General features: G+C 34.0%; 1 protein-coding gene across 1 annotated transcript in view; it reads right to left on the bottom strand.

The window, feature by feature from the left end:
- The window catches only part of NCAM2 (neural cell adhesion molecule 2), a 237,798-nt gene that overhangs the window by 134,743 nt on the left and 85,342 nt on the right, over positions 1-17,713 (bottom strand). The window contains exon 9 of the mRNA XM_037064838.1: positions 15,690-15,835. Coding sequence (XP_036920733.1) covers positions 15,690-15,835 — 146 coding nt within the window. The remainder of the gene's footprint in view (positions 1-15,689; positions 15,836-17,713) is intronic.

Below are 17,713 nucleotides of genomic sequence, written 5' to 3'. Positions count from 1 at the left end.
ATTTCTTACAGACAGCTTGTGCGTGAGAGCCCCTTCACGATCACTGTTCCTATCATTTGGTTGCAAAGGTGATTTTAATTTATGAGCAAACACATTATTAATTCACTAAGCTATCCAAGGATTGTATCAGTTTATTCAAGTTATTATTGGATATGCTATTCTTACATTAGTGTTATGTGTTTTTGTTTTAAGTGTTGTCCCCATGTTGTTACAGGTCCTACAATTTTGTTGGACACAGTGAACTTCAGGATTAAATGCAAATATCCATGTAGCAAATCAACTCTGCTGTTTTGTTTTTCTTTACATAGTTTACATTCTTAGCTGGCTTCAGGTACTATAATAAAAAAAAGAACAGTGGCCTACAATTTATTTTTAGTTTACCTAATGAACTCAACAATTAACTTCACCAAACTCATAGTTAGAAACTGTGAAGAATCAAGTCTATCATATAAACTTCTGTTGGGTAGCCGAGGACTGTCTCAGCAAACTAAAACGTAACTGGAAATGGCATCAGTACACAAAAGATCTGTGATAGTTTTTGCTACACTTAGGACTTACAATGTGTAGTGAGTGCTCTAGGTGAATTAAACATACACAACTCTGTAAAGCCTGCAATGCTCAAGGACTGACGGAGGAAATATGAGGTCTTATTTGGCTTAAATAAACTGACCTGGGTAGTACAATATGAGGAAAAGTGGTGGCCACGAGGGATAGGAAGGGTCGCCTATCAAGTAGAGCTATGTAGGGAAATAATAGAAAGGGTTCCTAAGTGATATGAGAAGCACTGGATGCTTCTGAACAAAAGAGTTATATTACCGGGCTTATTTCAAATGGACCAACCTAGCTATTTTAATGAGAACAACAACAGCAAGGGCGGATACACGGAGACCTCTTCCAAAAATGTTGCAAAAGTCTATGTCAGTAATTATGATGGTTTGGACCAGTCATCAACAGTCAGATGGTCACAAATGCTCAAATTTTGATTACATTTAAATTGGGTTAATAGAATTTGCTAAAAAATAAAATATGGAAAGAGTAATGTTTAAGAGGCAATGATAACTTTGAGAACGTTAGCTAATTTAACGAGATCAGGATGACTGAGGGAGAAGCAAATGTGGACATAATGTACAGAGCTGGACTGGATATTTTCATTTTGAGATAGTTATAAAATATCTAAATGGAATTGTCCCATAGGCCTTTGGATACAGAAGAATAGGGTTTAGTGAAGAGGTTCATGGTTGAACTTCTGAGTTTGCCGAGTCCGGCTGGTAATTAAAGCCATGTGACTAGATGAGTAATTCAAGGGAGTGAGCAGGAAGTACAGTACTTACAGTGCAATGAAGTCTGTATGTAGGATCTACTAGTTTTATATATATAACATATATATTCTATAATATATATTATATATTAGAATATAATATATAATACATAATATAATGTTATATATAATATAATACAGAATATATATAATATATATTCTGCTAGAAAACCATACTAAAGTCATTTTCAGTATGAAAATAACATTTCCCTCCAAAAATTATTATAAAATTATGAACTACTCTCACATCTTACAAACAGGATAACAGTGTCTTGTAAAAGAAAATTCTCACGATTGATTTAAAAATAAAGTCCATTTATATTTTTTAAAAGAATGGCACTTGTATTTTAAAATATTTCCAGAATCCTCCCCAAAATAGTTTTTATAAGGACACGTTATATTTATGACTAGGCTTCTTCTAATTGTTATTCAAGCTGTGGTCCAAAAAAGAAACTTCAGAAAGTGGTAAATGATTGAACACCCACCTCTCAGCAAGCTCAGAAGCATTCAGGAAGATTTCCAACTTGCCTCATTATATTCCACCACCTACATCAGATGGATAATTGAAGTATCCACTTTGCCTACTGCCCAGCAGGGACCTATAATATTGCTGAGTACTAGTACGAAAAAAATTCATGAGATAGACCTTAAAAATGTCATCCAAATACAAAGTCCTTCAGAAAAAAACAATTTCCTTTAGAAAGAAAAAATACATAGGCATTGAAATCGACAGATGCCAGGAGTAGGCTTCAGCATTCTTTACATTCAGAAATTAACATTTTTTCTAATGTAAATATATTAGTAAAGTAATCTCAGTTTTTCTTATAATTGAGTTAAATGGAAAAGGTATATAGAAAAAAGGATATTGGAAGCACACTGTTTCACTATATTAGATTATTAGAAAATCATGAACTGAAAAATTAGTAAGAAGCTGAATTTTAAAAGTTTGGCATCAGAATGAAAATTGTATCTTTTAAAAAAATATTTTATTTATTTATCTTTAGAGAGGAAGGGAAGGAGAGAAGGAGAGAAATATCAATGTATGGTTGCCTCTCGTGAGTCCCCTTCTGAGAACTGGCCTGCAGCCCAGGCATGTGCCCTGACGGGGAATCGAACCATGATCTTGTGGTTCACAGGCCCATGCTCAATCCACTGAGCTACCTCAGCCAGGGCTAAAAACTATATCTTAAAATGTATGATTACCTACTGAGTCAATAGAGAGATTTGTTGAATAAAAAAATGTTAAAGCTTGATGAGGACTTATTTTATAAATAATGGAACTTTACTTCTGAAAGATATGACAATTTGCCTGATATCAGAAAGCAGGTAAATGACAATGTAGGTTTTGAAAAAAACAATCCCTATTATAACTACTGCATAATATTATCCTACCAAACTCTATTTGCATGAACTAGAAAAAAACAGAGATGGCACAATTAGGCATCCATGGGTTATAAAAATGGATTTCTCTTATGTACTTTACTCTATGTACAGATATAGAGAATATCAAGATCATGTTTGGTTTTCTGAATAAAGGTCTTTCTGAATAAAACCCAGGTCTTTATAATTTGCTCAAAAATTTACTACATCAGAGTACCCAGGGGCCACACTCAGTGAGAGAGAGCTCTAGGAGTGAGGCTCAGTCAGGTGTAGATGTACATAGCTCCTTATGTGATTCTGATGTGTAACCCTTGTTCAGTGTGACTCCCCTGATCAGTAAATCAAACATCTACATTCATAGAGAGGCAGAATCTCATGGTACTAAAGATTACTTAAGATTCCCTAATGCACATCACATCAAATGAAAAGATTTTCCTTCAGACACTGATGATCTTGCAAATCATGTTAGAAAAATTCAAGGGATTGGAATTCTCTCCTTTGAGATTTAAAACATTCCATTTTCTATAATTCCTGATTCTTCGAATGGGTAACTTCCAGTCTTGTCATACTATCACCCATATTAAGCACTATATCTAGTTTCACTGTACATATAACTGTCTTTAAAATATGCAAACACATCATTCCATTATTCAATAAAACATTTTACTGATTTTACTTGTTTTTTTTACATTGTAGTTCTTTCCTTGACTTCTGTTCTTGTAGTGTGTGTGGTGTATGCTTATGAGCCTTAGAATCAGGCACTGAAATTTTCCCATAATTGAATCCCAGAAAGCAACTTCACGGCTTGGTAAAGAGGTACAAATAAAATTCCTCATAAAAGTAATAAAAATACAGCTGTAAAAGTTGCCCCAAAGTATAAGTACTTAAAAAGCTGTATAAAAATGCTAACAGACTGTCCTTCATTCTTAAAAACAATGCTATAAATATGCCACCAGACTCTACTTTTTACTTTGCTGGAGATTTTATAATAAAGTGCAAATACTTGAAACTTTGCAGACCCTTTTTAAATCAATAATTGAGGCTTTCTTGATCTCATTTTGGTAATTTCTGTTTGAGAAGAAAGAGTGGGTTGAAAATCTTAAATTTTCTGCCATAATCTAAAGGTGCTGTCAATTATGCCATTATGTATATTTTTCAGTTTCTGTTTTAAAATCAGAATCTAAGCAATTTTCATCAGCCTACAGCAGATTGAGAGGAGACACTCTGATGAGAGTAGTCATACACCAATACAGAGGCACATCAGAAGAATAAGTTGGATCGGGTCTGTGATAGCGCAAAAACTATGCAAAAGCTGTATTTGCAGCCCCTGTAAAAGTTCACTTACATATTATAAGATGATATTCTGAGCACAAAAATTACATATTTCAAAATCCCATCTTCATAAAGAAAAGACTGATGATTTTAAATATGCTTTGATTCCATTTCCCCTCTTAAATTGTGTGCACCAAGAAGCAGGGGACTTTTCTTTTTGTCACTCTTATATCCTTTGTGCCTAGAATAGTACATGCAAGCATCACATTCCTCAATAATATTCGCTGATACATGCCCAATGAATTTTGGCAAGTAGTAAAGAAATGTCATTTGCATAAAATGTCCTTACTTAAAAGATTATTTTGCTGATCACATTTATGAATTTTATCTCTCAAGGTCACATGTGCTTTAGGATATTAAAAAGTTTAGTCTTCACTATATATATATATATATATATATATATATATATACACACACACACACACATATATACATATACATACACACACACACATATATGACCTAAGAATTTTCAGTGAAGATTTTCATGCGATATGAAAAATTCACTCCAGTATCTTTTGCTTTCCTTTAAGGGGGGGTTTAAGTAAATTATTTTCAAAATAAGAAGTTTCTTTAGGCCCAGAATCCTAAATATAAAAAAAAAGAAGAATATCCCAGACCTGGCTAGTCTGGCTTAGCAGATTAAGTGCCAGCCCACAAAGCAAGGGGTCACTGGTTCAATGCCCAGTCAGGGCACATGCCTGGGTTGTGAGCCAGGTCCCCAGTAAGGGGGCATGTGAGAGGCAACCACACACTAATGTTTCTCTTCCTCTCTCCCTCCTTTCTCCCTCTCTCTAAAAATAAATAAATAAAATATTTTTAAAAGAATATTAGCCCAGAGTATAAAGTGATATAATAATGAATGCAATAGTATAGTAATAAATATTTATATGCTGAGGTATTATTTATATTGGCATAAAATTTAAAACATCATATTTTATTCAAGTAGTAACATGAAAGAACCATCTGTTTTTAAGCTAGAAATTTCTCGGGACTTGGTATTTTTAGGCTGCAAGAACATTTTAAGTTAGAATCATTCAGATCATGGCACTTAAAATCATGAAAAAACCGCATATCATTTCTACACAATTAAAACAGAAAGAAAGATCCTGGTACAATATGACTTCCATCTAGGTGTAAAAATATTAATATAGACTATTCATAGTCTGTATTAAAACTTTGTAAAGTTATACATTTCAATTTAAATGCATCTAGTTGTTTGAACAAAGCAGAATAGACAGGAAATGATAAAGTTAAATTTGAGTCTGTAAACTTGTTATCTTTGACTCAGAAAGACACATTTATCAAGTGCATGTAAAAGAACAAAAAGTCCTCCAAGTTTAATCATTAAGTTTTTATTGACCCAAACTCAGACCAAGGCTAGAATTTCATATTTTACTTCAGAAAAAAAAGAAGAAATCATTTTTGAGGTTAGTCACCTGCTTTATTTACGGTTTTATTGGCATCATTGTAAAAGGACCACATGGAGTTAAGGATTAAAACGAAACGAGTTTCTGTTACCAAGTTTGTGAAGTCCTTGCCCATTTACCAATAATGCAGCACATCTGTTTACTGGGAAGAGGTGCTGGCCCACAAGGAGGAAGAAGAGAAATGGGTTCTGTCACAACTGCAATATCTTTACATGTGCAATATCTTTACACTTCTCAAAACTTCATAGATAAACATGCACTGTGTTCATTCAAATCATGTTTGACCCAAAAGCAGTATTTTAGAAGTGTGGTCTGTCTACCAGTGAAGGTGTACATGCCTAGTTTAGGTGTTATTTTGAAAATCAGTTTTTATTTACTAGTTTTATATTGATTTGAATGTGTAGTTAAAATATAATGTATAATTATACTTTCGATTTCACTGGTATTTTTGTTTAGGATAATAATAATGAAAAACTAGTGTAATTTAAAGAACAAAATTAGTTTATAACATTCTAGACAGCACATGAGTATAGGAAAAAAAACAAAGCTGATGGTCAAATGACTGACATTGAGGAATTCTATTTTTAAATAGTGGCAACTATTTCTATACATTTCAAATACTTCCTATTGAGTGTAGAGTGGAGTTAATTTCTAGTGGAGGTAGGCTTATAATTTACTATGCAGGAAAAGTGCAGCTGGAAATAAAATCATTACAGAGTCTGTGTCTTAAGAACAGATAAATGACACATGTAAGATGTCATCCACAAGACAATAGTATAAGCACTTAATTATATAAAACATTCTATTCACATAGATGAAATTACCAGCAGTTATGTTTACTAGTTTGTAAGAATTCTAGAGGAAAAAATTCCCTGTAGAACTTATTATTTTCATTTAATCTTAAAATGACAAGTAGCAATATTTCTTTTTAAAATGTTTAAAATAAATCAGTGGTATCATATGATTATAAAGTTGTATTTTGAAAATTTATGAAAGATACTGATTCCTAAGTAACCCTCTTTTGTGGACCACAGCATTTCTCTTGCTTTGTTTTTAAAATGACCCATTTGAGTACTTCTTGCAATGTGGAAGAGTCTATTCCAAATCAATGTTTACTGGTACATAATATGGGAGGTATACAAGGGCCCAAAAGGAGGCAAAAAATGACTCACTCCCTGAAAGAAAAAATTGCAGAACATGGCAAGAAGACAGACCAGGGAGGAAGGAGGGAAGAAGATGATGAGGTAAAAATCTGTAATGTTTCTGGTCCTGACTTTGTGCCCCACAGGAAGGCAGACCAGCATTTACCACTTAAGAGTTCATCATCACCAAGCCCTTATTACATGAAATATTAAAGGGACTTATCTAAGAAAAAGAAGATAAAAAATATGAACAGTGAAAGGACAGAAAACTCACAGTTATTAACAACCACACCTAAAACAAAAGCAAACCAAGAGGACAGCTAGATCAGGAGCAGAACCATAGAAATGAAGAACACATGGAGGGTTAGCAACAGGGGAGTGGGAGGAGGAGAAGGGGGGAGAAGATACAGAAAATCAGTAGCATAGACTGTAGGTAGAAAATAGATAAGGGGAGGACAAGAATAGTAGGGGAAATATAGAATCTAAAGAACTTGTGACCCATGGACATAAACTAAAGGGGGGGAATGGTGGGGGAGGGGTTGTTCAGGGTGGAGGGGCACAAAGGGGGAGGGAATGGGACAACTATAATGGCATAATCAATATATTTCTTTAAAAAGAGTAACTCTGGAATTTATCTTATCCAGAAGTACCTTCACCTGCACTTCCTCCAGCCGTGGGGATTAACACTAAACATCTAGTGACAAGATGAAACTCAAATAGAGTCCCGACACTGTCACCTTCCAAGCAGAATGTAATACACACTACAGTTACAAGATCTGGAACTTAGTCTGGTAAGATAAATTCATATCAGAACCATTAAATTGATAGAGATTATCGTAAACCCTCATAAATAGCTGTGTCAAGTAAGAACCATCCATGGCAACTATAACAATGTTCTACTTGCAGATGATATCACTACTACATTGCATATGGCTATGCACACTGAAATTTTAGTTTGGTTCTTTCGGGGCAATGGATGTTGACATGGAATTAATACAATCATTTTTCTCATACAAAACATCTAAAGGCTAGAAATTTCCAAAGACAAAAGAAAATGACATTTTTCAAATTGTGCATTTGTATCTGAGAAAATTATTATTGTCTTTCATTTTATCTTAAGAAACTTTTCCCAGGTAGGTCTTACTCCTGCCCAGATTTAGACATACAGAAACTATAATGAGATATGAGAAGTCATGTGGGAAATAACACACCAAAGTGAGGCAGTTAGGATTAAACACTGACCTGTGCAACATCTGATGACTTTCTGAAACTAACCTATCAATACCTATAATATTTTTATTAGTTCTAGATAAAGAGAAGGGAGAAAGAGACAGAGAGAGAGAGAGAGAGAGAGAGAGAGACTGATTTGTTGTTTCATTTATCTATGCATTCATTGGTTGATTCTTGTATGTGCCCTGACTGGGAATGAACCCACAGCCTTGGCATAGAGGGAAAATGCTGTAGCCATCTGCATTACCAAGCCAGGGCAATACCTGTAATATTACATGTACTAACATTTGTTGCAAGAGTGATCATAAAATTTATATAAACAAATTGATTTGTGATAGATGACGGGTGTTAATGCAAGAAACTATGCTGAGATAGTTCAGACACCCAATTTTACCTAAACCTCAGATCAACTCTGTGAAGAAGCATAGTTTTTATTGTTAAAATGTAGATTTTCAACGTAAAAAAACCCAGGTTGCTTTGTTTGAAAATTGCAAAAACAATTTACAACCTTGACTTCAAAGTTGTTGCACATTCCATAATAAGCTTTGGTTCTTGTGTAAACGGTACTGTATACATGTAAATATTACTAAAAGTAAGTATATATCATCTAGTAGCTGAAAAAGCTAGGGACTTTAATTCCTATAAACAAATGTATCTTAGGATGACTTCATTCAATTGTACTAAAATTCAACTGTCAATGTTGAATTTGGATAACCTCAGTAAATCAATATTTTAATGAAATATCATCATTTATACTTAAGTTATCACTACAATGCATTGTCTAATAATTTTCAATAAATTAATTATTGTTAGTGAGTAAAACCTGTGACATTTCTTTAAAAATACAACAAAGAACAAAATGATATCCTGAAATAACAAAGGATGTTCAGAAAATATTTCTAAAGCAACTAGATATTCTATTTTTCTTGCATATTGAATGTTTTAATATTTTCAGAGGTTTTAAAAATTAAATATATTATTTTAAATGTAGGTAAGATGCATTAGATTATAGATAAAGCAGTTGTGAATTTAAAAGAGCTTTGTGTTTCAGCATCATATTTTTCTTGTTTCTAAGAGATATATCACCCACGGCTATTTTCTGATTCGTTAACACACAGAGTTCAATTCTTCTTCAGAACCGCCACTGAAGCAAACACCTCCACGTGAGCACATTCAAGACTCCTAGTGGTATCCACTCAGCTGAGCCTTCCCAAATTCTTAATGCACAAAATCATAAGAAAAAATATGGTTGTATAATGCCACTACGTTTTGGGGTCATTTATTATGTAGAAAGAGTTCCAGAAGATAATAAGTTCAGACAATACATATACTGTGCTCATCAATATGGTATAAATATAATGTTTGCTGAGCAGTGAACACTTGTCACAGGCTCTTAATATTTACCCCCTGGAAAGAGCTCTGCTAACAGTCCACTTCTGGACTTTCCAACTCTCTTACTTGCTTCTCCTTGGGAGACCTAGGGAGATGTCTAATTGGTACCTATGAGGACATCAGGACCCTTTTCTCAGTGACTCTCTTTTTCTTTTATTTCAGAAGGGATTTGAGTAGAAACTGCAGATTCTGTTGATCTCAGCCAAGATGGTCACCTTAGAAGTGATTATGCAGAGTGGTTTACTATGCTGGGTAAGTCTGTCGAATTCTATAACTCAGCATATAGACATGCCCTTACCTATAGATTGAAGCCACATAACATTTGGCCCCATGTATTTCTTTTGTTTTATCTGGTGATTGAGAATTTACATAAGAAAAGGGATACTATTAAATTGAGACCTTCTCCTTCAAAAATATACAATGGTGAGTGTATTTGCTAAATACATAGTCATATTTTGGGGTGGAATTATTAATTTGAATCATATTACAATAATAATATTTCAGTCGATGACCAATGCATTTAGCAATTATCAAAACTTTAACACTATATGCACAATGGGAAGTTACATTTTGTTCTGTATCTCTCTGGCTCCTATCATGTGTCTGGAAATCTGGGAAGAGTATTTTCCTGTTGAAAGAATCAGTTATTACATTTTATTTGACTTAAAGAAACTTGATTTCTGAAGTATAGACTGAAGACCATCCACATAACACCAACTGACTAGACGAGTTCATAAAACGCGCACCACGAGACCCTCTGCCAGACACTCAAAATGACCCTCTAGGAGCGGATTTCCGAGTCTGCATACTAACAGGCTCTCCAAGTGATCTTTATGGCAAATGTAATCTCCTGTTACTTTTCAAGACAGCAGAAATATGACTCAATATACTCTGCAATATTAATGTTTAGTCAGACTTTAGGTATTAGCCTCCATGGAGTCTATTAACAACCGCAGTTTCCTCAGAATGTGAGAAATAAGATAAACTACTTCAAAATGTATGTAATATAACAAAATGAAGTTTATTGAATTTTTATAGTATGCTGAATACATTGATATGCATTTTACAAGACACTTTTCACTTTTTCACACAAGGAAAATATATGTAATTTTTAAAGGTGAAGAATTCATCTTGAATAGAGATCAAATAATATTGCCAAAGCTGAAACGTAAATAACAGAGTTGAATTTCAACATCAGGTTTGTCTTCTTTGAAAGCACAGCTTGACTATTCAGTTTCTGAATTTTGGCTGTTGAAGGAACTAGGAATGTTAAGTGAAAAAAAAAAAGACTTACAGTCCAGAAAATAAAATGAAATCTCAAGATAATATTGGAGAAATATCATGATAGTAAGAAAATAGAGCAGTCTTAATTTCTTCATCCACTGGAAAAAAGTTGGTATTCGGGGGAAAAAAACATATTTAGATTCCTATAATGGCTTTGTAACAAAAAAATAAAATTAAAAATATGTCTTTCTTTGGTGCTAGTTGTTATTTCTTCACTTTCATTTCTGACTTTATTTATTTGGGTCCTTTTCTTGATGAGTCTGGTTAAATGTTTGTCAATCTTGTTTATTTTTTTCAAAGAACCAGCTCTTGGATTCATCAATCTTTTGTATCATTTTTAAAGATATTGTTTTGTTTATTTTTGCTCTGATCTTTATTACTTCATTCTTTCCCTCCACTGACTTTAGGCCTTGTGTCTGCTTTTGCTTTTCAAGTTCCTTTAAGTTTAAAGTCACATTGTTTATTTGAACTTTTCCTCTTTTTTAATGAAAGAGGCACATAACGCAATGAATTTCCCTTTTAGGATTGCTTTCCCAATGTCCAACAGATTTTGGATTGGTGTATCCTCATTTTCATTTGTTTCAAGGTATCTTTTGATTTCTTGATCTTTTGATTTCTTGATTTCTTCCTTGATCTGTTTGTTGACCTATTCATTGTTCAGTAACATGTTATTCAGCTCCCATGTCTTTGCATGTTTTTCAGCATTCTTCTAGTGACATTTAGTGCCACAGAATCGTGGGCAGAGCATCTTCTGCTGCATGACATGATTTCAATCTTCTTAAATTTATTGAGAAGTAATACAAAGAATATGACAAAGAAAGACAACAGATTGTAAGAAAATATTATGAACAACTATATGCTAACAATCTGGATAACCTGGATGAGATGCATACATTCCTAGAAACATACAATCTTCCAAAACTAAATCAGGAAGAATTAAAGAATCTGAATATGCATATTGCACCTAGTGAAATTAAAGCAATAATAAAAAAAATCCCACAACCAACAAAGCCCTGGACTGGATGGCTTCACAGGTGCATTTTACCAAACAGTTCAAGAAGAACTAATACCTCCCTTTCTCAAACTGTTTTATAAAATTCAAGAGGAGGGAAGTTTCCCAAACTTATTTTATAAGGCCAGTATTATCCTAATTCCAAAGCCAGATGAAGACACTAAAGAAAGAAAATTATATGCCAATATCCCTGAAAAACAGAGATGCTAAAATCCTCAACAAAATATTAGCTAATAGAATACAGCAATACATCAAAAAGATCATACGCCATGATCAACTGGGATTTATTCCAGAAATACAAGGTTGGTACAGCACTCACTAATCAATAAATGTGTTTTTCACCACATAAACCAAATGAAGGATAAAAAGCACAAGATGCAGAAAAAGTATTTGATGAAATACAGCACGCATTTATGATAAAAACTCTCAGCAAAGTAGGATTGGAGGGAACATACCTAAATATAATAAAGGCCAAATACGGCAAACCCACTGCCAGCATCATACTCAACGGATTAAAACTATAAGTGTTCCCCTTACGGTAAGGAACAAGAAGACAGGGATGTCCACCTTCACCTCTCTTATTCAACATAGTACTGAAAGTTCTAGCCACCACAGTCTCATAATAAAAAGAAATAAAAGGCATCCAGATTGGAAAGCAGTAAGTAAAACTGTCATTATTCACAGATGACATAACACTATACATAGAGAACTCCAAAGATTCCACCAAGAAACTGCTAAAACTGACACATGAATTCAGCAAGGAAGCAGGACACAAAATTACTACCCAGAAATCAGTTATATTTTTATATGCCAATAATGAACTATCAGAAGTGGAAATTACAAGAATAATACCATTCACAATTGCTACACAAAGAATGAAATACCTAGAAATAAACCTAACCAAATATGTAAAACACCTGTCCTCAGAAAATTATAAGACACTGGAGCAAGAAATAGAAAGAGACACAAATAAGCAGAAGCACATACCATGTTCATGGATAGAAAGAATTAACATCAATAAAATGTCCATCATACTCAAAGCAATGTATAGATTCCATGCAATTCTTATCAAGATTTCAATGATGTATTTCACATAACTAGAACAAGTATTTCAAAAATTTATCTGGAACCACAAAAGGCCCTGCAAGGGAACAGCAATCTAAGAAAGAAAAATAAGGTTGGAGGAATTATGCTACCTAATATGAAATTATACTATAAGAACATAGTAATCAAAACAGCATGGCACTGGCATAAAAACACATAGATCAAAATAGAGAGCCCAGAAATAAACCCACTTCTTTATAGTCAATTATTATTTGACAGAGGAAGTAAGTACATACAATGGACTACATGTGGTTTGTTCAATAAATGTTGTTGGGAAAATTGGACAGATACATGCACAAAAATGAAAACAGACTGCCTTTTCACACTATACACAAAAATAAAATCAAAGAAGATCATATACTTAACTGTCAGACCTGAAACAATAAATATTATAGGATAAAACAGAGGCAGAAAAATTTCAGACATTGCTCATAGCAATATTTTATTGGCTGTATCTCCTCAGGCAAGAGAAACAAAAGAAAAAGTAAACAAATGGGCTATATCAAAGTAAAATTTTTTGAATAGCAAAGGAAGTAATCAACAAAATAAAAAGACAACCCACAGAATGTGAGAATAGATTCAGCAAAAAATCTGACAAGTGCTTAATATCCAAAATTTATATATAACTTACAAAACTCAACAAGAAAAAATTAAACAACCCAATTTAAAAAATGGGCAAAGGACCTGAATAGATTCATCTCCAAAAGGACATACAGATGGCCAATAGACATATGAAAAGATGCTCACCATCACTAATCATCACTAATCATCAGAGAAATGCAAACTAATGCCACAGTGAGATTATCATCTCACACCTCTCAGAATGTCTATGATCATATGTCTATGATCATACCTCAACAAACAACAAGTGTTGGCGAGGATGTGGAAAAAGAGAAACGCTTTCGCACTGCTGGTGGGAATGCAGACTGGTACAGCCACTGTGGAAAGCAATCTAGAGATACCTTAAAAAATTAAAAATGGTTCTGCCTTTGACCCAGCTTTCCCACTTCTGGGAGTATATTCCAAAGAACCCCCAAAAACTAATTTGAAAGAACATAAGCACCTCTGCGTTCATTTCAGCATTATTTACATTAGCCAACTTAATGAAGCAGGCCAAGTGTTCATCAGTAGATGGGTGGACAAGATAATTATGGGACATTCACACAATGGAATTCTACTCAGCCATAAAGAATAAGAAAACTTTACCCTTTGTGACAGCATATGTGGACCTGAGAACATTATGCTGAGTGAATAGATGGAGAGCAGGATGACATCTAGTCGGGGGAGGTGAGGGAGCGAAGGGATTGAGCAGAAAGGAAAGAGGGCCCAAGGACATGGATAGAAGCGGGGTGATTGCTAAGGGCAGGGAGTGTAAGGGGACTAAATGGTAATGGAAGAAACACAATAAAGATTAAATAAAAATTAGGTGTGCTTTAATAGATATAGTCCTTAACAAACAAAAACTAGTTGATTACATTCACAATTAGTGTGGGAGAAATTTTTGTATATAGTTTTGGGCAGCCTGGTGTGGAGATCCGAGAATAAAATATCAGGCCCTCAGCTACTCGATGACTTTGTACGAATGAAATAACTGAATACAATGCACCTCTTGGTTTTGGTGCATAATAAAGAAGCATGTCTTAAATAAAGAATGAAAGCTACCTTTGAGAAGATACACTCAAGGAATTTTACAGTAGACAGGAAAATAATGAAAGCATGAGTTAGAAATATGAAGATATGATTAATAAGGGCTTACAGACAAGAAAGTCTTTTTTGAGTTATCCTGTCTAAAGAAATGTGCTAAATCGACATGAAAGCATTTACCTACAGTTTTCTATATAATTGCTTTCTGACAATTTTAAACATTTTTACGGAACTTCATCTGCTTTGAGACTTGCCAACTGTGCTGTAATGATACCTATGATTTTCTGTTAAGAAAAATATTAAAGCAAAATACACTGTTTGTCTGGGTTTCTAGAAAATTATAAATATTATTCATATTTTATAAATGTTATTTTCTTTGCATATATGAAATAATTGTTTACTATCAAAGATATATACTCTCTTAAATATGCTCTGGTGAGGGGGATATAGGCAAAGAAGGGTGATAAAGGTGGAAATGCCGTTTTTCAAAAGATAAATTATAAGTGGACAGGGAGTCACCTGAATTAGTATGTTGTTTAAAATTATATAATGAGTTGAAGAAATAGAAAGTGTATTTTAGATAAATTGATTTCATAATTTTTTCTGCTGTTAATGCTAGAAAATCAAAGCTACTTATACTTGAGAAATCTTTAACTTTCACATAAATCGATTTAAATTAATGAAAGGGATTTAAAGGAAGTTTGTCTTTAACACTGAGAAAATAAAAGCAATCTATCAGCTTGACACAATTTTCACATCCATGGAAATGCCAGTCCATCACACCACTTATTCACTACTCTTTTCTTTATGTTTCAGTTCAGTCTATGCTTGGACTTCAATGTGAGTAGTTATGAGAAATGACAATTATGAAAATCCATGGAGTGTAGTGAAACATATGATGATGTTGAATCGATTCCTAAGTAACCCATGTGAATTCTGATGAGGGGGCACCTGCTTACTTTTGTGCTTATTTATCTTATTAGGTTCTAGAGTACAAAAAGGCAGGTACCTACCCTTGTACTGCACAAAGACAACTCAAGAGGAAGAGTAAAGTCACAACCAGACTTCTGTGAATTTAAAGTACTTTCACTTTCACAGCACAGGGCGGAGGAATTAAAATTGCCACAAGATATTTTATAGATTCAGCATATACGGAAAGTCAACTAGGCAAACTTAAAAAGAAAAACAACCTACAATTGTATGGCTGAATAAACAAACATCTTTAAATACTACACTTTGACTTTTTCTTCTCTGAATTTAGTGTTAGGCTGACTGTGGTAGAGTGACCATGTCATAAAAAGAAGCACTTACTGTATTCTTACAAGTTACTTCATAAATCGGAGTTCAATGCGAGATTGGATAACATGCAAAACACTGAAAATACAATGATACTGAAAACCACTGTGTAATTTGGCTGTTACCTTATCGCCTTCAGAGAATGTAATTCCATCCACGGCTCTTTTCCAAGTGATTTCTGGTATCGGCTCCCCTTCCGCTTCGCATGTGAGCGTGACTTGACCATTCTCATATGTAGTTTCATTTTTAAGCTGTATTATGTGAGGCTGTACTGTAAAGAATATATACATCACTCAATCTGCATTGGAGGAAAAGCCATGACAGGCACTGAAGTCCACATCAGTGCGACAGGGAATGGTTAGCCTTACAGCAGCTACAGCAGCAAGCCCTGCTCCAGAGTACGGCCAAGAGAGTTGCGAACAGGGAAAAAAGTTTCAGAAGCAATTCCCATCGACCATCATTATGAAATAATTTGAAGTGTCTTACAAACATAAAAATTATAATCCCTTCCACAATTTTGCCAGTTAAAGAGACACGGTATTACGTATTTCTTCTTTTAAACCACAAATTAAAATTTCCTCTTTTGAAGCCACATGTGTAAGTGTGGGGGGGGGTGGCGTGGGGAGGATGGCAACCACCTAATGAGTGATTATCTCTTAAGCTCATAAGACAATTTCATCAAAGAGAAAAAATGATGGCTATACCCTGAGTATGTAGTATGCATAATTATGTACAATACTTAAAATATATATGAAGTATAGGTACACAAATGCTATTTATTTTTATTACCCTAGGTGATTTATTTTGACCTCAGTTTATCTTAACAATATTATTAGGCAATGCAGCTAGGTATTTATAATTATGACTTCTTTGAGAAGGAAAAACACTATGTCTACTAATTTAAATTTTCTTCTTTGCTTTTTTAAAATATATTTTATTGATTATGCTATTACAGTTGTTCCATTCCACCCACCGTATTCCCTTTTGTCCAGTACCCACCTCCCGCCTGTATTTCCTTGCTTACTTCAGGTTCATGGGGCATACGTGTACGTTCTTTGGCTGCTTTATGTCCTATACTATTCTTAAACTCCCCCTGTCTGTTTTTTTACTGGCCATTTATGCTCCTTAAAAACAAAGACAAAAACAAAAACAAACTAAGCAAACAACTAGAACAGGAACAGAATCACAGAATTGGAGATCACATGGAAGGTTACCAAGGGGGACAGGGAGCAGGGAGAATGGGGGGAAAGGTACAGGGAATAAGAAGCATAAATCATCTTAATATTAAAATTATGGCCATCCACAAATTTACATAGCACCACAGATGTTCATTTTTGTAAACTCTAGATCCTCTGCACTTATTAAATTTTTACTTATTAGGACATAAAAGGGATAAAATCCAGTATTCGTTATTTAAAGACAAGTAACAGGTACTTTGAAATCAAGCACAATTGATCATGGGCTATAAATAAATTGTTCTTAATCTTAGAAAATTAGAGTCCTGATATCAGAAATATAGTATACATCATGTTTAACAATTCAGTGTTTACTCCATTGACTTAATGAACTTAGTTACATTTTTAATGTGTATACACATGATTGCGTGTTAAAATAATACAAATTTGTTTAGTGTTACTATACAAAAGTGATTACAACAGTGATGTATCATATATTTTATGCATTATTTTCTATTTTATAAGATCAAGTTCTTGAAGATTTGTTTATATCCATTCTCACTCACGGCCACCCTATTAAATAATAAGTAACTGGACACTATTTAATATGAGCCCATTTTGGTAGTGAGAACAGTACCTTTGGAATTATCTCAGACACTATAATTTAATTTATTAATTTGTCATAGTGAGCTACATTTATTGAATGTGGTAGGCTTTTTTCAATCCTCATCCAAGGACTTGTTCACTAATTTTTAGAGAGAGGAAGGGATGAAAAGAAGGAGGGGAAGACAGAGAGAGAAGGAGAGAGGGCGAAGAGAAACACAGTGGTTGTTTGCCTCTCCTACGTGCCCCCACAGGATGGAACCTGCAACCTAGGTGTGTTCCTGATCCGGGATCGAATCTACAATCTTTTAGTGTATGGGACGATGCTCAGTCAACCAAGACACCTGGCCGTGGCTCTTATTGTAGGTTTT

Source organism: Sturnira hondurensis, unplaced genomic scaffold, assembly GCF_014824575.4.
Source record: "Sturnira hondurensis isolate 20B ecotype Veracruz unplaced genomic scaffold, ASM1482457v3 Scaffold0015596, whole genome shotgun sequence".
Classification (NCBI taxonomy): Eukaryota; Metazoa; Chordata; class Mammalia; order Chiroptera; family Phyllostomidae; genus Sturnira; species Sturnira hondurensis.
This window is presented reverse-complemented; position numbering and strand designations above follow the sequence as displayed.